Source organism: Protopterus annectens, chromosome 10.part0 (assembly GCF_019279795.1).
Source record: "Protopterus annectens isolate FY-2018-M chromosome 10.part0, PAN1.0, whole genome shotgun sequence".
Taxonomy (NCBI): Eukaryota; Metazoa; Chordata; order Ceratodontiformes; family Protopteridae; genus Protopterus; species Protopterus annectens.
Genome location: NC_056744.1, coordinates 1,664,873,547 through 1,664,898,420, shown reverse-complemented (window position 1 = coordinate 1,664,898,420; position 24,874 = coordinate 1,664,873,547). Strand labels below are relative to the sequence as shown.

General features: G+C 38.9%; 1 protein-coding gene across 2 annotated transcripts in view; it reads right to left on the bottom strand.

The window, feature by feature from the left end:
* Nucleotides 1–12,016: 12,016 nt before the first annotated feature.
* The window catches only part of LOC122813874 (zinc finger protein 578-like), an 890,730-nt gene continuing 877,872 nt past the window's right edge, over nt 12,017–24,874 (bottom strand). For both annotated transcript variants that reach the window (XM_044086414.1, XM_044086413.1), the window contains one exon: nt 12,017–12,942. In XM_044086414.1, coding sequence (XP_043942349.1) covers nt 12,191–12,942 — 752 coding nt within the window. In that variant the 3' untranslated portion in view covers nt 12,017–12,190. The remainder of the gene's footprint in view (nt 12,943–24,874) is intronic.

Here is a 24,874-nt window from a genome sequence, read left to right as displayed (position 1 = left end):
ATTGTTATGTTATTTTGGGAACTACATTTTGTGTTTAATTCACCTTTTATGGTTAATATTATTAAATATTACCATTTTCTGGATGACATTTTGATTGTGTGTGGGGGGGTACACTTGATGAGGCCCTAGAGGCATTACAGTACTTTAACACGTCTACTACTTTTTTACAGTTTACACATGAATTTAACACGAATGAAACGCATTTTTTGGATTTAACTATTAAGAAAGATTATATAAACAGGACATATATATCTAGTATTTATAGGAAAGCTTGTTTCTCGAATTCTTATCTTCATTATGGTAGTAACCATCCCCCATTACAGAAGAGAAATATTGTTAAGGGGCAGATGGTCAGAGTGGCCCGGATGACAACAAGGTATAGTGATTTAATCAATGAATTAGAGTATGTGCATAAACTATTTTTAGAAAGGGGCTACCCTGAATCCATCATTATTCCATTAAAGGAGGAGATAACTAAGGGATGGGGGACAAAATATATCCCTTTATTGAATATTGAGACCAATACTGATCATAATACTACAGGCATTAATCTTAACATTGTCAAGAATGTAATTCCCAATACTTTGTCAGAAACTCCCTTTTTAGTTATGACATACAACGTTAACACCAACTTGGTAAAAAGGGTCATAAACAGGACCTGGGATATTTTTAAGAGCATGCTGAACAGATCAGGTATATTTGACCGACGTTTACGGTACAGTTTTAGAAGGGGACCAAACTTAAAAACCATATTTGAAAGGAAACAACAAGAGATGGATAACAAAAGAAAGGGCACATTTTGTTGTGGTAAGTGTCCCCAATGTGCATTTATTGCCAATACAGATGAAATCATACTACCTAACATCCTAACTCCTTCATCTTCCTCTCTTAAAGCCCTCTTTTGCGCGGTTTTGCTCGTTTTTGTGCATAGCGCAACAGCAGGCAACGCCGCCTAATTGGGTTTAAACTATTCCTGGCTCCACAAAGTCTGCTCTTCACTTTTTCCCTTAGAACTGCTCTCTCTCTCAATTTAAACACCATATTCTCATTCCAAGGCCCTTCACTGGTCCAGTTAAGTAATCCTACAAGTTAACACTATTAAACCATAAGCACTACTTACTCTTATACTCTCTACGATTACCCTGTCCTCTATTGGTCCGTCTTAAATTCAGTTTCCCTATATTACTCTAGCATGTCCAAAGGTCAGTCAATGGTTTCCTCTCCAGTCCAGCTGGTGAATCTGGGAATTTTGAGGCAATGTTACAACTGTCTCATGTACACGGACAACCCTCTCCTCCTCCAAACAGGTTCAAATATATGTGAGAGATGCAACTATTTAGCCAAACTGGAGGCTGAGCTCTCTCATCTCAAAACTGGTGTAACCAGTCAGGAGGAGAAGGTAACCTCACACAACACAATTCCAGTATCACATAGTCCCACCACATCAGTGAACCAAACACAAATACACAAAAACATACTCGGAGGCTCTAAATAAAAATCTACCTAAGCAACAGAGACCTCCAAAGAAGACATCCAAGCAAACGCTACCTCAAAACAAAACACGCACAACACACAGCCCACAAAGTCAGTGTGCCAAGCAGCCACAGCCCTTAAGGTTGAATAACACACCTGATACTCTTGTAATAGGTGACTCTATTGTCAGACACACTGACGTCCCGCTCACCAGGCTGAATAAAGAGAAGGTCACGGTGAGCTGCCTGTCGGGTGCTAGGATCCGCCACATAACGCAAGCACTCAGGTCACTCCAAAGCAAATACAAATATGACTCAGTCATTGTACATGCTGGTGTGAATGACCTGAGATGCACTCTCCCTGGACTACATGAAAAGAGACATAGAGGAGCTCTCTGATCATGTAGCCCAGGCTGGTATGACCCTGACCTTGAGCAGCATCTTACCCTCACCTAGAATGATGCCACAGTACAAAGACAAAATGATCGATTTTAACAATTGGCTAAAATTTTGGTGTCATTCAAAGGGGATCCAGTGCCTGTCAGCCTGGGATGACATGCTCGACAAGCCACGTTGCTCCTCTAGGGATGGCTTGCACCTGTCACCACTGGGCTTTCGGATATTGGCATAGGCTCTTGCCACCCCCATAGTGCCTTTTTTAGGCAAGGCTCAAAAGTCAAATCCATCCCCATAGACAGCACAAGGAACAAGAAACTAAGGGTAATGCTGCTTAACGCCAGAAGTCTTAACCTCAAGATGCATGCACTCGAAGCTCTCCTCAGTATGGAGAACATCGATATCTGTGCAGTGACAGAAACCTGGTTCAAGGCTCCAGAGAGCACCCCAGCACTACCAGGCTAAACCTCATATCATGCTTTTCGGCCCCAAAACCCGGACCGAACCACAAAAGGAGGGGGAGTTTCCATATTTATCAAGGATATCCACACCTCCATGTTAGTGGCATTGCACGAAGTATCGGAGACCATCAATGTGCAACTAACAGTGGGCAAGACTGCTTTTCAGTTTATAGCATACTACAGACCACCCTTTCAACGTCAGGAATCCCACTCGGCTTTCCTGAAAACATTGGAGAACATGAAGATCTCTCCGAACACCATTATACTGGGTGACTTCAACTACCCAAACATTGATTGGGAGCACAACTCAAGCCCCAGCACCTTAGCCCAAAGGTTCCTGGAAATTATAAACTCAAATGCTATGGAACAACTAGTCACCACTCCCACAAGAGGGGACAACATACTAGACCTGATCATTACCAACATGGGGACTCTATGCTCCACACCAGAAGTATATCCCTCATTGGTAAGATCAGACCATAAATTAATTTCACTGGATGTCCACATCCCAACCCCACCCCCAGCCCAGAAAACCACAGTGAAAAACTTCTCAAAAGCGAACTTCTCAAAACCGAAGTGGAATCCTTCAAGGCCCCAGGGCCAGTGGAAACTACGGCCCAAACTGCAGAATCCTATATAAATGCATTCTACGGACATCTCCAGGAATGCATGGATCATGCTATCCCAAACAAAACCAAGACCCAATCATCCAAAGGCAGGCGTCCAGTCTGGTGGACCCCTGCCATAAATAAACTGTACAACAGAAGGAGGAAGCTACTACATGATAGAGCAAAATCCCTAATAGGGAAGGCATCTTTGATCAGTACTAGCAAAAAATTACGATCCCTCATAAAATCCTCCAAGGCCAGCTTTGAGAGAAAAATTGCACAGGATACCAAAGACAATCATAAGGCTTTTTTCAGTTATGTTAGGAACCTGGGATGCAACTCCCAGACTTGTTCTGAGTTGATTCGAAATGACAAAAAATACACTGAACCCACAGACATCGCCAGTATCCTGGCAGACAGGTTCAGTGCAAACTTCTCCCCCCCCTCCCCCCCAAAAGAGCAAGTATCTATCCCGGCAGAGGGCTCCCTCCCAAACATCTCTGATGCTCAGGTGAAGGTTGCCCTCTCCAAAGCAAAAAACACTGCTTCCATGGGACCAGATGGCGTCCCACGTTGCGTCCTACATGAACTCCAAGAGGAACTAATCCCTCAAATAAAACAGCTATACAATCTCAGCCTCACTACAGGATATGTGCCCACAGAATGGCGTACAGCAACAGTGGTTCCACTCCACAAAGGTGGAGCCTCTACGGACCCTGGAAACTATCGCCCCATAAGCCTGACTAGCTTAGTCTGCAAGGCTATGGAGAGGATCATCATGGAGCTCATAAACCAAGACATTGGGGACCTACAAACACTAGATCATACCCAGTTCGGTTTTGTCAAGGGCAGATCCTGCCTTTTGAACCTGGTTGGCTTCTTCAAAACAGTCACCAAAGCCATAGATGAAGGGAAGGTAGTCCACACAGCCTATCTGGACCTTGCAAAGGCATTTGACACAATACCCCACTCGGGCATCATAGATAAGCTATCCAGCTTAAATATAAACCCCTATGTCACAAGATGGGTCGCAAACTGGCTCAAAGACAGAACCCACAGAGTGAGAGTTGCTGGAGCCATGTCAGACTCAAAACCGGTCACAAGTGGCGTCCCACAGGGTTCTGTCCTGGGACCACTCTTGTTCGGTATATACTTTTCCGAGGTACAGACAAATGTGGGAAGACTATGGCTCACCAAGTTTGCAGACGACTGCAAACTGGGTGCCATAATCGACTCTCCAGCTGACACAAACATCCTTCAAAAAGGTCTCACAGAGACAGATAACTGGTGCCAGCACCATGGTTTAAAGCTAAATGCCAAAAAATGTATAGTCATACCCTTTGGCAAAAACAATGTGCCCACAAATTACCACATAGGCGGAAACCCATTAAGTACAGAGAAAGTTATTTGGGACCTGGGGACCCAAGTTGATAGCAATCTCTCCTTTGAAAACCACATTGCCAAAGTGGTTAGAATGACCTTCTACATAGCCCACCTCATCACGAACGGTTTCACATCTAGATCAAGAGAAGTAATCATGCCCCTTTATTCATCCCTCATCAGGCCCATCATAGAATACAATGCCCCTTTTGGGATGTACCTTACCCGACACCTGCAGCAATTAGAGAGACCCCAAAAGTATCTCACCAAGAGGATCAGGGGTCTCAAACAGATGCCATATGCTGCTCGGTTAAAAAAACTCCAGCTCTACTCAGTTGCATACCGCCTACTTCGAGGCGATCTATGCCTGACATACAAAGCTATGTCAAATCCAGAATTAATGGACATGCTCCACCTCAGTAAATCTAAATCCCTTAGAGCCACATGCTCGAGGGACTTGAAGCTCAGCACAGAAATAAATAGAACTTGCTGGAGGGACAGGTTCATAACCCAGAGGCTCCCTTCGCTCTGGAATAGAATTCCAGTTCATGTGAGGCAGAGCACCTCACTGAATCTCTTCAAGAAGAATCTCGATAGGTGGATGGGGGATCGTAGGTTTGTCCCAGGGATTACTCCTGTGTCACTATTAGACAGAGGCACAGTAAACTAAACCTTAAAAAGGGCACAGTATACTCAAAATCAAGGGGTGGTGTAAGCCATACAGAATCGGGCTAGGCTTATAATTGCCCCAGGGCAGATAGCCTAGCATGAACCTATGAACCTATACTTGGCTTATTGTACTTTATGTTGGGGACACTATGTGGGAAAGACCGAAAGACATCTCCGCCAGAGAGTCTATGAACATATATATGACATCAACAGAAAAAAGGAAACTAATGCCCTGTATCGACATACTTTAACTTGTAAACAGGCCAACTTTAAATTCTGGGTTCTGGAAAAGGTACCTAAAAACAACAGAGGTGGGGATTGGGAAAACCAGCTTAGTTACAGAGAACTTATCTGGCAACTGAGACTGGATTCCAATATTCCCCCTGGGCTGAACGATCATGTGTCTCTTCTACCTGTTTTAAAATTAAGAGCTAACAAAGTTAAAAGAAAAATACAAAATAAGGACAAAAATCATAAGGAACAATGAAGATGTATGAGTACATACAATATATCATAACATACATACAATTTTAACATTTTAGTACTTTTATATACATTATTATTATGAACAGGAACAATATTTGATATATAGGTAATGATAGTGAGTGTATAATATTGTTGTAGTATTGGTTCCTACCATTGTTTGTACAACTGTACTCTATACTTATATGTTTTATGCTCATATACTTGTATTTCATATGTTAAAACTCTTAAAGTCAACGATTTTACATCATGACTTATGAAACACGTGGGGTATTTGAGCATTTTTTTATGATATTAGAAACTACCTTTTGGGAGGTTGATTAACATTTATTTCAACATTACTTTAAAATCTGGTTAATTTTTTTTAAACAGACAAAAATACAGTTCAGTGAAGTTTTATTTAAGTGGAACTTACACATTGTTGGGTTATCCAAAAAAACACACAATATATATTACATATACTGGTTGTATGGTTCAAACAATAACAGTCATACTATCATGTTTCTTTAAACAACTGGGACTTGAATCAAAAGTTTTAATTAGACCAATTAATTGTATAATATATATGAGTGTTAAATTCTTAAACAATTCATTTTGCTGAAGTTTCCGTTTCTGGAGGAAATGAAAGCGCTTAACTAAGTTTTATGTATCTGTATCAATTGTTACGTTTGTTCGCCTATTAAATCTTTTGATTTTACTACAACACTGGACTGAAGAGTCTGCTTGGATTGACTGTGATATTTTTAGGACAGCCTTCATTGGGTTCTGTAACGGGAATTTTTGGTATTACAAGTTTATTTTATTCCCGTATTTCCATTTAGTGTGGTTAATTGCTTTATAGTTTTCTCTCTTCGATACTTCCATGATGGTATTCAATTTCTCCCCTTCCTTTCTCTTACTACTGTGTGTTCCTGTGGTAGACATTTATCAGTTATTAATTTAGCTGCACAGTAATTTATCCTGTTTACTTCTGTTATATCACATGGATCTCTATGAACAGTCCTAATTACTGTGTTCATTTGTTTTATCAAACTTCTGACTTTTGGGGTTTTATTGACCTTCTGCAGTCTGTTTCTTTCATTGATCTTAATATGTATATCTATTAAATCAAGAAACTCTCCTCTTAGCTCATTTTCTGCCACATTGAGGGCACATATTTTGTTTTCCATTCCTGCAGGCAGTCCATAGAAAGTCCTATAGCATATTCCTGTGGCACCTTCTCTTCAATTTTGTCATGGGAACTCATTGCCTTATCACTCTTCAGCATTGACTGCATCAGAGTTTCCACAGTTTCCCGTTTCTTCACTTGTTGTCCATCTTCAAGTGAATGTTTACACTAGTTTCCTGTGGAAGGCTCCAAAATATCTTCATATGGCATCTGAACAGTTCCTTCCTGTTCTGCTGGTTTCCCCTTAATTTGGATGTCCATTGCTCTAACCTGTTGTGGTGCTTACTGAATTAGATTTTCTACACTGAATCTTTCACTTTGCAGGTACTCCATAAACTCAGCTTCTACTTCTTTAACTTTTCCATTACTAATCCCCTTTTCTGCTTTTCCTCTTTGTCTTATCTTTTGTATTATAAAGTTTTCCATGTCCAGATTCCTTTGCCTGTATTTCTCTTCAAATATCTTTGGTGATGCTCTTTTTGTATCAATTAGTTTTGCTTTCCCCTTTGCATATATATTACACCATATTACATCTCTTTCTTTCCCACGTCCATACTACTTCTTCAGATGTCTCCTGATCTTACTGTTTTTCCTTACTTTGGGGACTTGTTCCATCATGCTGTGATGTAACCTGTGTTAGACCTTCTACACCAAATCCTTCACTTTGCAGGCACTCCATATCTTCAACTTCTATTTTAACTTCTACTTTACTAATCTTTTTTTCTACATTTCCTGATTGTGATATTTTTTATTGGGAAATTTTCCATAACTGGATGCCTTTGCCTGCATTTTTCTTCAAATATCTTTGGGGTTACCTTTCTTATATTGATTAATCTGGCTTTCACCTTTGCGTAAATATTTCAACATATCAAATCTTTCTTTCCCATGTCCAGATTTCTTTTTTATACTTTTCAAAAACTGCTAGGTTTTGTTGTTTATATTTTTACACTTCCTCAGATGCTTCTTTTTCCAAACAGATCAAAGTTGCTTGGCCTATACACTTTTTTTTTCACAAATCCATTGTATTAATGAAAACAAATTTTTATTTGAAGCTTTTGACAGTTTTTGGTTTGGGAATATTTCTTTCCTTCTCTCAGTCTTTTTCTATATTTTGTGTCTGGAAATTCTGGGCTTTTTGCATAACAGTAACAATACATCATTTCTTTCTTATCCTCAATAGTCCAAGCTATCATCTTTACGGCTCTTGTTGGGCCTATCAGTTTTTGTGATTGTTGTGAACTACTACTTCCTTCTACAATGGGGGGGGGGGGCCTGGTCCCATTGTAGGAATGTTTCCGTATTTTGAGGATTCTACATTGTCATTTTTTCTGGTCCTGGCACCAGTGCGCCTACCAGGATTGGGCACTTTTTTGTCCTGGGTCTTGTGCACCCAGCTATCTTTTTTAAAATTCTGACCTACTTTTGTCCATGATATATGCTATATAAATACAGTCTATATATCAGTGTCATCCTGGTAAGGTTTCGTGAAAAACAGAGTCCACGTTGTGAAGGTACTCACCAAGACTTGAGGATGAGTTCAGTTTCAGCAGTCTACTCTCCTTTCCTTGCTGACTTGTCATCTTTCCATTCAGACACCCATTTATCTCCTTTTTTAATTTATCCCAAATCTTTTGGATTCCCAATACCATGATGGGAATGGACCCCATTCCTAAATCAAAGTACAATTAAAGTTAATGAAATTAGTATAGTAGTGTTTCACTCTTTGATGTCAGCTGAAGTGCTCTTCGCAGCACCACAACGTGCCCAGTTCTGCAGTTCATACAGAGTTACATGTATTGGTAACATATCTAAATATGATTGCAGACTGTTATAAGACCCATTGCTCCTACTACTATTGGAACTATCTGGGTATCTTTTTTCCACATTGCTCTCATTTCTGCTTGCAAATACTGATATTTTATAACTTTGTGTCTCCCTCTGTATGCAGGACACTGCAGTCACTGGGTGTGGAGATTTCAATGATCAATGGTACTTTTGTCTTTTTTTTCCTGGACCTCTATATCTGTTTTTCTAGCATCTATCTTTTGAACTGTTGGCAATGGATGATCCCATGTGATGTACACTTCAGTCATTTTCTATGATGCTTTGTGGCTCATGTTTCCAGTGTTTTTCAGCCACTACAATATTATAATGCTTATGCAATCCCCAGTGCAACAGTCTTGGCACATTATTATGCCTTTCAATATAAAGCCCTGCCATTAGTATGTCACAGCCAGCAGCGAGGTGTGCAACTGTTTCCAATTTGGTTTTACAAAACCTACATTTGTCTGTTCTCCCACATTATCAATGGACTTTGTAAACCAACGTGTATGTAGCCCCACTATCTTGGGCCACCAATATTAACCTTTCATCTCTTGGTTTGAATTCACCTCTACTTAACCATTCCTGCATTCGTTCCTGATCAACATGAAGTTCTTCCAGAAGTTTTCTATACTTGCAACTATATTTATGCATTTTCCACACTTCTTGCCTTTTCATCTGATCCTTCACCTTATATTCTTTTTTTTGTGTTTTGGCACATTCAGTTGCTGCCTGATTTTTATCTACTTCTGGTTTGATTTCCATTCCTGCCTGATGCCTATATGCTTCTGCTAGATTAAGCATTGAAGTCATCTTAGATTTATTCTCCTCATGTCTTAACACTTTCACTATGTTTTGGTCTTGTGAGGTCACAAAATAGCAAATCAGTTCCACAAAACTAACAGAAGACAAAAGAAACTCACTGCAAGCAGGGCAACATAGCCAATTCCAGAACACACAACCAGGATAGTAGTATGGCAGCTTCTACCTAATAAATAACTCCACAGTCATGTACATAGATAAAAGATTTAATTTTCAGCAAAAACACACCACAGGTTATCCCAGAGCCCTTTTGGATAGTTTGGCCAAGGATGTTACTAGGACCTTGAAACACTGTACTATTCACTTTTGGGACGGGGTAGTACGATTGAAGGACAAGTTAAGAACGTTGATAAAACACATCAATGTGCATATATAGATACTTTTTCCAAGACTTCTAGTCAAGTTGAAGAGATTGTGAAGAAACATTGGGCTATTTTTAAGGTTACAGATGACACCCAAAGCTACCTTCCGCATAAACCTTTTTTTGTTAGGAGAAGGGATACCAACCAGAAGGAGCTATTTGAATTTAAGGAAGAGGAAAAAAAGAATTTGAGTAGGAAAAATACACTGGGGGCTCACGGATGTGGGTATTGCAAGCGGTGTAGTTACATGTCCAATAAGAAGGAGATTTATATACCACCCAGGAAATATCGGGTGGAGTCTAAGGGCTCCTATAATTGTAACACCAAAGGAGTTGTTTATTTAGTGATATGTGAAACCTGTAACAGTTTTTACATAGGCAAAACTGAGAGGGTTTTAAGGAAGAGAGTATATGAACATATGCACGATATTTCCAGGGCAAGAGAGTGCTGAGAGGTTAAGCTTGAATACAAGGATCTTTCCTGGCAATTCAAGCTGGACTCGGGAAGGACCCCGGGTTTAAATGAATATATATGCATTAATAGTGTATTGAGGCTTAGAGCGGCCAAGTTGTGATAGGGTTGAGTGTTTACAGTGAGAGTTTTAATTACACAGATTAGCTTAGTAGTACTTGTTAATATAGGTGTTTCTAAGGCTTACCTATTATGTATTTATATGTACAGTTTTATTTTATCTCATATTTTTCACTTTGTGTATCACACACATTATTTTATATATACTCTATATGAATTTATTTTAAGCTCATAACAAAATACAAGAAGACATTTTTACTGTATTACTGTATTGCATGTTTTGTTGAGTTGGGTTTTGTGCCTTTAAACTATGTGATACTTGAGTTGATTAATTATACTAATTCCATTAGTAACTGTATTTAAGCAATTTGTGCTGTTAGGATGATTGTTCTTATGAAGCTTGGTGGATCCGGGTGAAAGCGCTTAACCTGTGGTGTGTTTTTGCTGAAAATTAAAATTGAAAATTATATCTTATCTACGTACAATACTGTGGAGTTATTTATTAGGTGAAAGCTGCGATACTAGTATCCTTGTGAGGATGGCAGATAAGTGTGGAGTCCTATGACTGCAGATCTATACATGTAATCAATTTCAAGGAGGCCCATCCCTCCTGCCAAATGAGGAATATATAATCTTGGTATGCATTGACTTTTATATAGATCATTTGGCGAGCATGAAGCATCCTTCTTGTTTTAATATCTACTCTATCTAGCACATTTTGGGGCCAATCAATCACTCCAAAACTGTAAGTTAGGACAGGCACAGCAAACTGACTTATAGCTTGGATTTTGTTCCTAGAGGTCAACCCTGTTTTCAGGATTAATTTAAGTCTTCTAAAGTATTCCTTACTAAGTTTTATTCACATCTGCTCATGTTTTATTGCTGATCCTTCATCAATTCCCAAATATTTATACGTTCCCTCTTGCTCAAGTTCTTTTATATCACATTCTTGCCTCAAACTGATGTTTTCCTGGTGCTGCAGTTTTCCTGCTTTAAAGATTGTTTTTGCACATTTATCAAGACCAAATGACATTCTAATATCATCTGAAAAGGTTTTGACAACCTGCAGCTGTGCTTTCAATTCCTCATCTGATGAGCTATACAGTTTTAAATCATCGACAAAAAGAAGCTGAGAAGTCTTTAGACTTTGTTGTTTTCTAGGAGCCAAATTATAGCCATGGCCTAAACTGTTAAGTAGACAGCTTAATGGATTAAGGGCAAGGCAGAGTAACAGCAGTGGGAGAGAGTCACCCTGGAATATCACATTTGAATTTTTATCCCTGGGATAATAATTTATCCTTTATTGCAAAGTGGTCTGCTACTGTTTCATGGTCAATGTAATGTAGTCGATCAGTGTAGGGTGTATCTTATACATTTTGAGCACTCTTTTATCCGTGAATGTGGGATACTATCAAATTTTTTTTGTAGTCAATCCATGCCATACTTAAATTCTTCCCATTTTTAGTTCTCCACTAGGACTTTAACAACAAATGATCCTTTGTTCCATATGACTTTCTTTTATTGCCCTTTTGTTCTACTGCCATAATTGAGTTTTCTTCTAAAAGACTATAAACTTTGCCGGCATCAATTCCCGTTTATATGTTGTCAGAAGGCAAGTTATTGGTCTATAATTTTTTGGATAGCTTGCAAGTTAACTCTTAAGTAAGAGCATTGTTTTGCCTGTTGGTAGCCAAGTTGGTGTTCATATTTCTTCTTCAGATGTTTCCTGACCTTCCTGTTTCTCTTTTCTTTGGGTACTCACTCCATCATGCTGTGAAGTAACCTGTATTGCACCTTCTACACCAAATCCTTCACTTTGCAGGCACTCCATAACTCCAATTTCTATTGTTTTTAACTTCTACTTTACTAACCTTCTTTTCTACATTCCATCTTTGTGATATTATTTTTTTTTTATTGCAAGATTTCCATATATATCAGCATCATCTTGGTAAGGTTTTGTGAAAAACAGGGTCCACCTTTCGAAGGTACTCACCAAGACTTGAGGATGAATTCAATTTCAGCAATACTGCTTTCCTTTGCTTGCTGACTTGTCATCTCTCCATTTGGACCCCCATTTCTCTCCTACGTGAATGGCTTGATGCTTTTTTAGCTTACTGGCCCATGTGAAAGACTTACTGCATTCAGTACATTTATGTGGTTTCAGGCCAGTGTGAGTAGCATGATGTGCCTGAAGACTGCTGTGATATGTAAAGCACTTACCACATTCAGTACATTTAAAACGCTTCACTCCTGTGTGAATGGCAAAGTGCTGTCGAAGATTGCTTAGCTGTGCGAAACACTTACTGCATGCAGTACATTTATATGGTTTCAATCCTGTGTGAACGGCTTGATGAACTTTCAGGCCACTGGCACGTGTGAAAGACTTATTGCATTCAGCACATTTGTGTGTTTCTTTCTTTGTGTGAAATCTTTCAGTTGTGTCACATTCAGAGCTCCTGCTGCAGCCATGTACTGATTGAAGTCTTGGAGTAGGAGCAAGAGAAAGCTCATCACACACCTTCACCAGCTGAGCAAGCAGCTGTAAATGCTCTGTCGGGTGATGTGTCACAGGTCTTCCATTGTCACATTCAGGGGTTTGGTGGCACAGATGGTCTGATGGAAGCCGTGGTACACGAGTGAGATAAACCTCATCAATGTCCTTTCCAGGCTGAGACCTCTGCTCAAGGTTCCTTCTAGGGTCATGTAACTGTGTTTTCACAAGAGCTAGCTGTTGACTGCAATTCACATTGCAGTCTGTACTCGTCATGCCTAGAACAGAATATGTGAAAGTATTTTATTACAAGAACAAAATAAATATTCAATGTATTTCATCACAATGACATGTGTACAGTTTAGCAATTTAAAAATGTTTGGATTTGTTTTTACTTAGTAACTATTTTATTATGTTCTTATTAATACCACTAATAAAATAAGGTTAGGTAGTTCTATTCCACCTTTTATTAGAATTTGGTCACAGTGAGTAAATGTTCAGTTTATTTTAACCAGATGCTGTTTCATATCAAGCAGCCTAAATCACAAACTTAAGTGCTGCTTTACAATTCTGTAATACTGATGCATGGCCCCCTTCTCACCTTCCTTCTCCCAGTTTACTCTTCCCTCCTCAGTAACAATCTTCCTCACATGTAACTTCTGGCATTCATAGTTTTAGGTAATCTCAGATACATGATTCACAGTTTGGTCTCTGTTGTTTCCCCGTTCACCTCCCTTTGGTCAATGTACTGTCTACTACAGTATTGTTCATCCCCTGTCAAGTAGATATATGTAACCACAACTTTATAACAAATCCTCTCTATATTCACTCAGTCTTGATTAAGACTCAAAAGGACATAAAACTGCTTTTCCCCATCTCTTCCCTGATATAGCTTTGGATGTCTTCATATACGCCAAGAATTTTACTTCAACAGTGAGCCATATGAAATATATACATATTTCAGTTGTATGAACAACTCACTATAACTATAGAAGCTTGAATAAGGTCACTTTTGTCATTTCAGCTCCAACACCTTTATCAGGTTTAGTCTTGTTGTATCCTAGGAGAGATTGTCCTTATACATACATGTATCTGCCACAATCCATAGCTTTGAAGGGCAGGGTACCACAGTTTGAATGCTCCAAAAATGAATGATGATGATGTAAGCTCTTCATCCACAGAACACAGCTTTCATCTTCACTGGTACAAACAAATGACAATGGCCGACTGCCTCCTTTCAAGGATTTAGGTATGCATCCTTACATAAAGAGGAATCTGTTTGTGTTCATATATTTAACAAGCTTTGGGACATGGGCTGGCTAGGAAAATACCTTCCTGCAGGCAACCCAAATATGTTATGAACTGTGCCACAGTACCAACCTTACTCACAAATATAAATAGTTCTTGACAGCATTATAGGAAGAGAACATACTGCAAAACGTATAAACTGGCTAGTATTTAAATACATATTTTCCAGTGATGAAACTATCGAACTTCTTCATTAAGGGATTGAATAAAGAATATAAAATATTGAAAAATACATCAGTGATACTCCCAGCAGCTGAGATTATGGGTCTAAAAGGTATCGGAGCTCGTTTGGTATGTAATTTTGATAGCCCTATTGAGATTTTTGAACATGTTGATTGCAATACTGCTGGAGTTGTCTATGCTGCCTTTTATTTACAATGTAATGCCTTTTATGTTAAATGCATCAAACAGCCTTTATATTCCATCAAGAACAAAAACAAAAACAAAAATGCCTTATATAAATATACATGTTTTATACTTTTTTTTAAAAAAAATACTTTACTGTTTTAGAGTATGCACCTTTAGATTTCAGGGATCAAAATTAAATTATAAGACTTTTTAAGAAATGTGTGAGACCATGTGGCAAATTAAACTGCGGGCTGATAAATTTCTTGCCTTAAATGAAACCATCAATATCAAAGGTTTTTTTTATGCAACACTAATTATATTAGAAAATTTTTAGTGTTTACCTAATACTAACTATATTAGACACTTATTAGATAGCTTACATTTTTATTGTTTGTAAAAATGTGAACAACCAGTCATAGAAATGGACTTATTCTTTTATTCCCAAACTACACTCAAAATGAAACGCAGCAAAGATTGAGTGTTTTCCTCCTGTTAAACAGGACTTCTTCAGAATCTAATTACCTAGATCAAGTACACCATTTGTACTATCAATTGTACCATTAAATTGAATGGCATGTTTTTAAAGGGATACCAAAATCTATCTAAACAAATAAACTTTCCATATATGGACTAATAAAAAATTTAAAAACATAAAACTAACCCACAAGACATTAAAAAATACAACAAGTCAACTAATCTACCTGTTACAAATTATGATAGGCGCTAATATTTAAAAATGGGCTGTAAGGAAATGTGTTCATTTAAACCTGGAAATTTTAAAGCATGCAATTTAAGTTGCCACTTTATATCTTTCTCTTCTAATTTCAAATTAATAGACTCTCCTCTAAAATTAGATACAACCTGCTCCAAGATGCCAAAAGTACAGTTTTGTACCTACCATAAATGTAGATGTTCGAGTGCTAATACAGCTGCAGTCATAACAGATGGGTTCTCCTGCCGTCAGGCGGGTCCTCGGTCGGCCGAATTCCAAAGTCCAGGTCCGGCGTCAGTTGTGGTCGCTTCTTCCCTGACGTCAGTGCGACAGGGGTATAAAGGAACCAGTAGATGCCATTTTCTTCAGTTTTTCTTGCCCCAGATGTCAGGTGCTCCCAGAAGGAAGGCAATACATTAATTTGTGTAATAATGCAGTGTAATATAATCAAAATACAGTAGTTGCAAGCAAATACAACATAAATGAATACCCCAATCAGGTTGTATGAGGATGTGTTAGCCTATAGGCCTGTCCCAAGAGGGGAAGGAGGGAGGGAAACCTGGACTGCAGCTGTATTAGCACTCGAACATCTACATTTATGGTAGGTACAAAACTGTACTATGTTCATCGTGCATACAGCTGCAGTCATAACAGATGGGTAGAATCCCAAAGCTAAGAAAGGGGTGGCAGGCACTAGGTGGAACTAGGAAGAGCCAAAATGCCCTGCAAGACTGCAGTGGCAAAGCCTGCTCTAGATTTGGAGTATAATGGTAGGTTGTAGTGCTTGGAGAAGGTATGCACAGAACTCCAAGTGGCTGCTTCCAAAATATCCTTGGTAGGAACTCCTCTGAGGAAGGCTGCAGAGGTGGCTGTGACCCTGGTGGAATGAGTTCTAATACCTGTAGGCACAGTTTTGCCATGAAAGGAATAGCAAAAGCGTATGCAGTGGGCTATCCATTTTGAGATTGTCTGTTTGGAAACTGGTATTCCTTGAGCTCCTACCGCATAGGCCACAAAGAGCTGTTCTGATTTTCTGAAAGGCTTTGTTCTGTCCAAATAATAACGCAGTTGTCTGTGGATGTCCAAGGAATGTAGTAATCTCTCCCCTTTGTTTTGAGGATTAGGATAAAAAGAAGGTAAATATATGGCCTGATTTAAAGCTACTCTGGATACCACTTTAGGCATAAAGGACGGGTTGTTTCATAAGGAAACTCTGTCCTGATAGAAGATGATAAAATGCTGGACAGCCATGAGAGCCTGTAGTTCTGAAACTCTACGAGCTGAGGTGATAGCCAGAAGGAAAGCTGTTTTCCAGAACAAATATTGCAAATCTGATGAGGCAGCTGGCTCGAAGGGAGGCAAGGTCAGTTTTTCCAGAATGAAATTAAGATCCCAAGCAGGTATTGGTTGTTTCCTTGGAGGTCTTAAATTCTTAGCCCCTCTGAGGAACTGTCTTAAGAGAGGGTGAGAGAATAAAGGTGAATTAGTGTTGTATTCTGCAGAAATGGCTGAGGCATGGATTTTGATGGAGGAGAAAGAAAGTCCACTGCTTAGCAGTTCAGCCAAATATTGTAGTATTTGAGATAAATTTAGTTTTCCAGGATCCTGGCCCTTTTTCTCATTCCAGACACAAAAACGTTTCCATTTTGCGGAGTAAGCTTTTCTAGTTGATGGCCTTCTGGCCTCCAAAATGACATCCTGCACCTCCTTGGAGAGTAGGGCCTGTTGTGATGCTAAGGAATCTTCCATGCGGCTAGATTGAGTGTTTTTAGCTGGCTGTGAAGAGTTTTGAAGCTGTGCTGAGTCAGAAGAAGTGGCATTAGAGGCAGGGTCCATGGTGGCGAGTGCGTCAGGCTCCTCAGGAGTGGGTATCAGTGTTGCCTTGGCCAGTCCGGAGCAATGAGAATCATCTTTGGTCTGTCTGCTCTTGTTTTCAATAGAACTTTGGGCAGCAGAGGAAGAGGTGGGAAGCTGTCATTGATGTCCAACTGAAAGGAGAGCGTCCACTCTCCAAGCCTTTGGATGGAAGATCCTTGAGCAGAATTTTGTCAACTGATGATTTTTGTGGGAGGCAAAGAGATCTATGTCTGGCCTTCCCCATTCTTGGATTATTTCTGTAAAAACTTTTGGATGCAATTTCCATTCATGTGGATCTGTCATATTCCTGCTTAGGTTGTCTGCCAGCGTGTTTTCCTTGCCTGGCAAGTACTGTGCTTGTAGTTCCATTTGTAAGTCCATGGCCATGTTCCAAAGTGACATGGCCAGTCTGCATAGGAGGTAAGAATGTGTTCCTCCCTGTTTGTTTATGTACCACATAACTGTGGTGTTGTCCGTTCTTATCAATAGTTGACCTGGTTGTAGAAGGTCCTTGAAAGCTATAATAGCATTTATTACTGCTAGCATTTCTTCTTGATTGATGTGAAGGTGCTTTTCTTTTGGGACCATTTGCCCTGAATGCACCGATCTGTCATGTGCGCCCCCCAGGCGTAGTCCGAGGAGTCTGTTGTGATGACTTGATTTGCTTGAGGCTTGCTGAATGGAAGACCTGTGTTTGTTTGACATGCTTGAGCCCACCACAGAAATTGCTTTTGCAGACATGGAATTAGTGGTATTATTGTTTCCAAACTGTGGCTGTGTTGAGACCATATGTTTTTCAGGTACCATTGTAGTTTCCTCATATGCAGCTTTGCACATGGGATTAGTAAGATGCAAGATGCCATGAATCCCAGAGCCTGCAGGAATTTCCTTGCAGTCAGCCTGGTGCAATGTGCTAGTGTTCTGAAGTATTGAATTAGTTGCTCCTGCTTCTCTGGTGTGAGGTAGGCCATCTGGGTGTTTGTGTCCAAATTGGCACCCAGGAAAATCATCTTCCGAGAGGGTATTAGCCTTGATTTCTTTTTGTTGACTGTGTATCCCAGAGAGTTCAACAACATTATTACATAAGCCAGATGTTTCAGAAGAATGTGCTTGCTGTCTGCTTGGATCAGGCAGTCATCCAAATAGGGGTATATTTGTATCCCTTGAAGTCTGCAGTAGGCAATTACTGATGCCAGGCATTTCTTGAATACTCTGGGCGCAGTAGATAAGCCAAAGGGCAATGGAGAGAATTGATAATGGGTTGAACCTGCAAGAAACCTGAGGTACCTTCTGCAATTTTGTCTGATTGGGACATGCAGATATGCCTCCTTGAGGTCCAATGTTACCAGCCAAGACTCCTTGCCCAGCATGGGAAGAAGTTGCTGTAGAGTGAGCATCTTGAATTTTGGTACGAGTAGAAATGTGTTTAGGATGGACCGGTCCAAAATAGGTCTCCAATCTTTTCCCTTCCTTGGCACCAGAAATAGCCTGGAATAAAAACCTTGACCTTGTTCGTGTGTAGGTACCTCTTGAATAGCTTTCATGTTTATGAGATCTGTAATTTGCCTTTGTGCCTCTGCCCTTTGATTGTGTGGCAGGTTTGGCATGCCTCTCATTTTTGGAAGGGTGTGAAAATGGAATTTGTAGCCTCTGTTTATAATGTCCAGGATCCATTTGTCCTTTGTGACAATATGCCAATTTTTTGAAAATAATGCCAGCTTTCCTCCTAAGGGGGCTGCCATTTGAGACCTGGTTGGCATGTAAAGGGGAAAGTCATTGGGTTTGCTTTCTGAAAGATTGCGAGTTATCCTCACCACCTCTTTGTGTAGGAGCTTGCCATTGTCTGCCTCTAAACGATCCTTGGGATTGTCCTCTGCCCCTCGGGCGCCTGTATCTGCCTCTTTGGGGTCTGTCCGTGGCAGGAAAGGACCAGTTTTTGGAAGGCCAATTTCTACTAAAATGTGGGGGTTGTACCTGTAGAAATTCTTTCACAGTTTGCATTGATTTAGCCTTTTCCTCCATTTTCCTTAACACCTCCTCAGCATTAGCACCAAATAGTACATCCTTTTGAAGAGGGCTGTCTAGTAATTTAGCTTTGACATGATCAGGCAAGGCTATTCCTTGAGCCAGGCATGCCTACGTATGACTGATCCTGTAACAGCAGCTCTACATGAGGCCTCTAGAGCATCAAAACCACATTGTAAGGTATGCTTACCCACTTGTTCTGCACTATGCATCAAATCCTGCAACTCCTTCAAGTCTGGTTGTTCAGGTTGTGACATTTTACTTTTCAATTGTTATAACAAAAACTGTTGGTACTTTAGCATATGGAACTGACAGTTTAATGCCCTCATGGTTAAGGTGGCCGAGGTATATACCTTTTTTCCCCACCTTTCTAAGGATCTGGAATCTCTCTTGGAAGGTAATGGGTTTTTAGCAATGGAGGCCTTAACTCCCTTGGGGCCCTGTGAGATGGTTTCTGGGTCAGCAACATGGCTTTTGTATAGAAATTGGTGTGAGTCAGGAACCCTGTAGTACCGGTCAGGCTTAACTGGAACTGGAGGTAGCGAGTCCGGGTTAAGGCAAGCCTCCGAGTAAACATCATCTAGGATGTCCAAGACAGGAGGTATAGCCAGAGGCCTGTGCTGGGGTAGCAAGAGAAATTCCCTGAGCCTTTTCTTGGAATCTGAATAATCTTGGCCTTCCCAGTGGAAATGTTCCCTTAAGGTATGCAAAGTTTCCCCAAATGAGTAATCCTCTGGGGAGGGAGACAGAAGGGATGGACTCCTCCGCATCAGAGTCTTCAAAAGGGGAGTAAGAATGTTCCTGATCATCAGAATGCTCTGAAATAATGGAGCCCTGATCAGAGGAGGGGGAATCTTCCTCCACTCTGGGCCTTTTGTCCGGTGGGGGCTGAGAACCTCTGATAAGAGTAATTAAATCCTCAGCCATTTTAAGCATCTGTTTCTTAGGCATGGGGTCTGGAGATGGGCCCTGTGTAGCTGGTCTCAGAGTGCATGGTTGCTTTAGACTTTGTGAAAGCCTTGATGGAGAAAGAAGAGGAAGGTCTGAAGACACCTTGAGTGGAGGTAGACCTGTCCACATTCTGAGATTCAATGCCAAGAGTGGCTTCGGTATCTGTAGTCGGGGTGTGGGCCGAGGAGCCTGCGACCACGGGCACAGGAGACACCATCAAAGAAGTGTCGTCGGTAGTCAGGGGCTGCGTAGGTGCCTCGCTGAGAACCGGACCATGTGTAGTCGGCTTTGGCGTGGTGTTGGTAGAGGCCGCGGACCATGTGTGTCGGTCCTTGTCTTTGCGTTTTTTAGACAAAACTGGAGTCAGAGTATCCGACGACATAGTATAGTTAAATGCTTTCCCAAAATAATGCTGGGCGAACTCCGCCCGACGCTTAATAGTGCGTTTGTTGAGTGTAGCACAAAAGCGACAGACCGAGACGTTGTGGTCTGGGCCTAAACAAGGTATACAGAGGGAATGGAAATCCTTATGTGGTATTTGCTTCCCACAAGAAATACATTAACTTTGTCTGACATCGGTCTGAGGCAAGAAAAGTTTCCCCAACGGGGTACTTGGCTTTTAAGAAGACTTCGGTTTCCAAATTTTCGTAATCTCAGGAGCTTTTCGACCGGCATTTGCGAACTGCTTCTGCTTCGGGCACCGCGCGGCAAGAAAGACTGGAGAAAATGGCGTCGGCTGCTTCCTTTATACCCCTGTCGCACTGACGTCAGGGAAGAAGCGACAACAACCGACGCCGGACCTAGACTTTGGAATTCGGCCGACCGAGGACCCGCCTGACAGCAGGAGAACCCATCTGTTATGACTGCAGCTGTATGCACGATGAACATCTTATAATTAATAAAGGCTGGACAAACAATGGAATGTTTGTATGGGGCATTATTGTAATTCTCCTTCAGTATTTGGTACTGATGCTCATAAATTCTTTTTCTAAGGCTCCTTTCAGTTTTTCCTATGTAATGAGCCAGACAGCCCATACATTTAGCAAAGTAAATAACTGCCTTTGAATGGCAATTTCCCATAATAAACCTTATTTTTGATTTAATTTCATTGTCTAGGGTTAATACATCACCTTTAAATATGTAAGGACATCGGTTAAACGATCTGCACTTCCACATACCGTATCTACGTTCTCCCCTAACTAGCCAATTATCAGTTGCATTCTCAAATTCAGCCTTAAAGTACTGAGCTGTTTTAAAAATAAATAAAGGCTTAGACCCTATAGTATTTAAAAATTCAGGAGAGCTTTTAAGTATACTCCAATTATTACAGAAAAATATTCTTAACTTCTCTCACATTACCATTAAACTTAAGTACTAGAGCCCTCTCATAAGTGTCTCCCTGACTAACCTTGTCAGTTGTGACTAAACCAACACCAAGCAGGGGTTTGTACTTCCTACTCCACTCGGATTGAACATATTTCCTTATGTTATCAAGTAAATACTGGGGATATCCTCTAGCTAAAAACATATTAGTAACAATGTCTAATTCTCTAGTCAAATCTTCCTTATGTGATGACATATGAGCTCTTCTATATATTGTGCTTTGACTATACTTTTTTTCTGACCTAAGGGAGGATTACTGGAAAAATCCAAATAAGAATTACTAAAAGTGGACTTTCTATAAATGGTAGATTTAAAACCATTGTTAGTATGACTAATGAAAGTGTCTAAGAAATTAATGCCATTTCTATCATAGTGAAAAGTAAACTTTAAAAATACAGAAGACATAAGATACTCTAAAAATCTAAAAATGCAATAATCTCATTTTCTAATCCCATCCACAAAATAAAAATGTCATCTTGATACCAAACATATAGGTTAGCATATTGATAAAACCTAGAATTATAAATGTGATTACATTCCCAATCGTAGAAATCTAAATTGGCATAAATAGGGGGCATGAGGCACCAATAGCCATCCCTTTTATCTGCTTGTAATATTCCCCCTCAAAAAACATGTAGATAAAGTCACTATTGACATTATCTTTAAAATCAAGTTGACCTTATCATTTGAAAACTGTGAACATCTAACCAAACTACCATGGAAATGTTCCATGCCGTTGTCCTTGGGTATAGGGTTATAAAGATCCACTACATCTATAGTAAAAAAAAGAGCAGCTTTCCTCCAAATGTCATTATTACGTCTTCCAAGAAAATCCCATGAGTCAATGATTAAATGGTTGACAGACTGACATATAAATTTCAGCCATCTGTCAATACATAACCCAATGGGATATGTTTTATATCCATGCCCTGAGATTTTTTATTATTTGTTTGGTGTTGTTCATTGGATAATATTTATTTAAATACTAGCCATTTGTATGTTCTGCATTCTGACGAAGTCCCTTGTGAATGAAAGCACTTAATCTGTTTTATTAAAAAACTTCTGAATATTTAGTTGGTGCCTTGCATAAATTTTTTTGTGTATTTTTTCAAGCTACCTTGCTTTTTAGTTTTTTCATGTTATGAAGATAACATACTGCACAAGAGTGTTGTCAGGTTCAACAGCAATAATTAATGGACTCCCCCACTTCAGGAAGACATATTATTTCCTTATAATACCCACCCCTAAGCTGCATTACTGTGCTTAGCAAACAACTTCTGTACGTCTCGCGAGTTGTTTTTTTTATTGCACAGTCCTGTCATTCTGAAGGACATTTTTCTCTCTTTTTTAAGAAAGAGTATTCTATTCCTTGCATATTTCTAATGGAAAATTTTATATATTGCAGTTTCAGAAATAGCTAGGTAGCTCTCAGTAGATATGCATATCTGATTGCTTATCTGCAAGACAGCATCTGTTACTGTGCATGTGTGTGTATCGATTTATGTTTTAATTTTGCCACTGAACAATATTAAACCATGCTGTACTTATCAAATTGGAGACATAAAACTAAATGTTACCTAACCAAAAATACAATTTAAAACCCAGCACAATTTAGGGGTAATAAACACTACTCTGAAATACCAAAAAATATTCAAAAACAAAATAAAAACAAATGAATAAAAACAAATAAAACAATGTCCAAACACCACTTGCTAAAACCACCTCAGTTTTATTAGTGCTTTTGTTCAAATAAATACCAAACTTCTTCAGACAACTTTCCCTACCCTCTTCTAATTTAAATATTCTGCCAAAAAGTGTGTTAAGGCAGGAAATGAAACCATTACTGATGAAACTTTAAAGTAAAATTCCATGAAAAATACATAATCAAAATTCATTTGTACCAACATCAAACACTATCCGAGTATGCATATTACTGAATTAATTTATATAAATATATATATATATATATACATACATATATATATATATATATATACATACATATATATATATATATATATATATATATATATCAAAATTGCTTTTATGTTGACACCTCTTACAAAAAAGTCACCGGTATGAGAACATGTGGAATGTGTAATTATTGTAGTTTAATTTTTGTAGGGGAACAATTTTAGGTCAATGCATCCACATATAGAATAAATGGTTCTTTAAATTGTGCAACAAAAGGAGTGGTCTATTTGGCAATTTGTAAAAAAAATGCCCCTCTTACTACATAGGGAAAATGGAAAGCAGTCTAAAAGATAGAATACATGAGCATCAATATGCTATCAGAAAACAGAAGCATATTAATTAAAGCCTTGGCCAAACACATCAGTAGTAATAAAGATCAGTATTTTCATTCATTGGTGATCGAGCAGGTGTCACATGATCCAAGAGGAGGGCCATAGGCAATACAACTAGAAAAAAGAGAAAATGTGGCAAATCATATTAAATGCTTATCCTGGCCAGGCATTAACGAATTAATAGTGTTTTGAAGCTTAAGGCACTTAATAAATAATTCTGAGATGATCAGAAAGGTTTTGCTATGTTACAATTAAATTTGCTTCATATATGTAATATAAGTGCTATTTATTTAGTTTAAGGTATTATATAACCCATCAACTAGTATTTTTTTAAAAAGGATTTTAAATATATTTAATACATAATGTTTGAGTATATTTATTTGATATTTTTGTAAATACATATATAAAAAATGAATTCAGTAATATGCATAATCAAATGGTGTTTTTAATATGATGTTGGCATGAACGAATTTTGATTATGTATTTTTCATGGAAATTTACTTTAAAATTTCATCAGTAATTATGCCATTTCCTGCCGTAACACACTTTTTGTCAGAATATTTAAATCAGAAGATAGTAGGGAACGTTATCTGAAGAAGTTTGGTATTTATCTGAATGAAAGTGCTAATAAAATTGAACTACTCTGAAATATCCAGCCCTTCTTCTCTAAGTGGAGGTGTTGCATGTTTCCTTTTCCATAATCAAATTTACATCCTTTTGGTTTGATTATCATGTTTACTGCAAACATAATAAGGTTAATTTCTGTTTTGGTCAATATAGTTACCAGACTTCAATTTAAACTTCCGGCGGGGGGGCAGTTCAATATAGAGAGCTATTATGGCAGTGAATACTTAACATTTGCAGACTTTCTGGAATAAATAAGAATTAGAATGAATCATTTAACAATGTGCTTAAACTCAGAGATGCTAACCAACAGATTTTATGCAGATCTGTGTTTTACCAATGTGTTTTTACAACTGTGATGCTATTTATCTGTATTGCAGTTTTTAATAACAAACATTTGGAATTTATTGTTGCATATTTGTATTGCAACTAGTTAGGTCTAATTGCACATGGTTGTTTTAGATCATGTGATTTCATGGTGCTTTAAATGCAGTATCTGCTTTATATAATTTAGAGTTGAAGAAATCCATTTATTTTGAGAGGGAAAGTGCTAAACAATTACATCAAAGCCTTGGAAGCTGGACTGCTCAGTGTGCTTTGTTTTTACATGTTTTTTTCTTTGTATCAGGGTTTTCCGTTTTGTATTCCATATTTTTGAATTTCTGAAAGCTAAATGAAATATCCAAATTTAACACG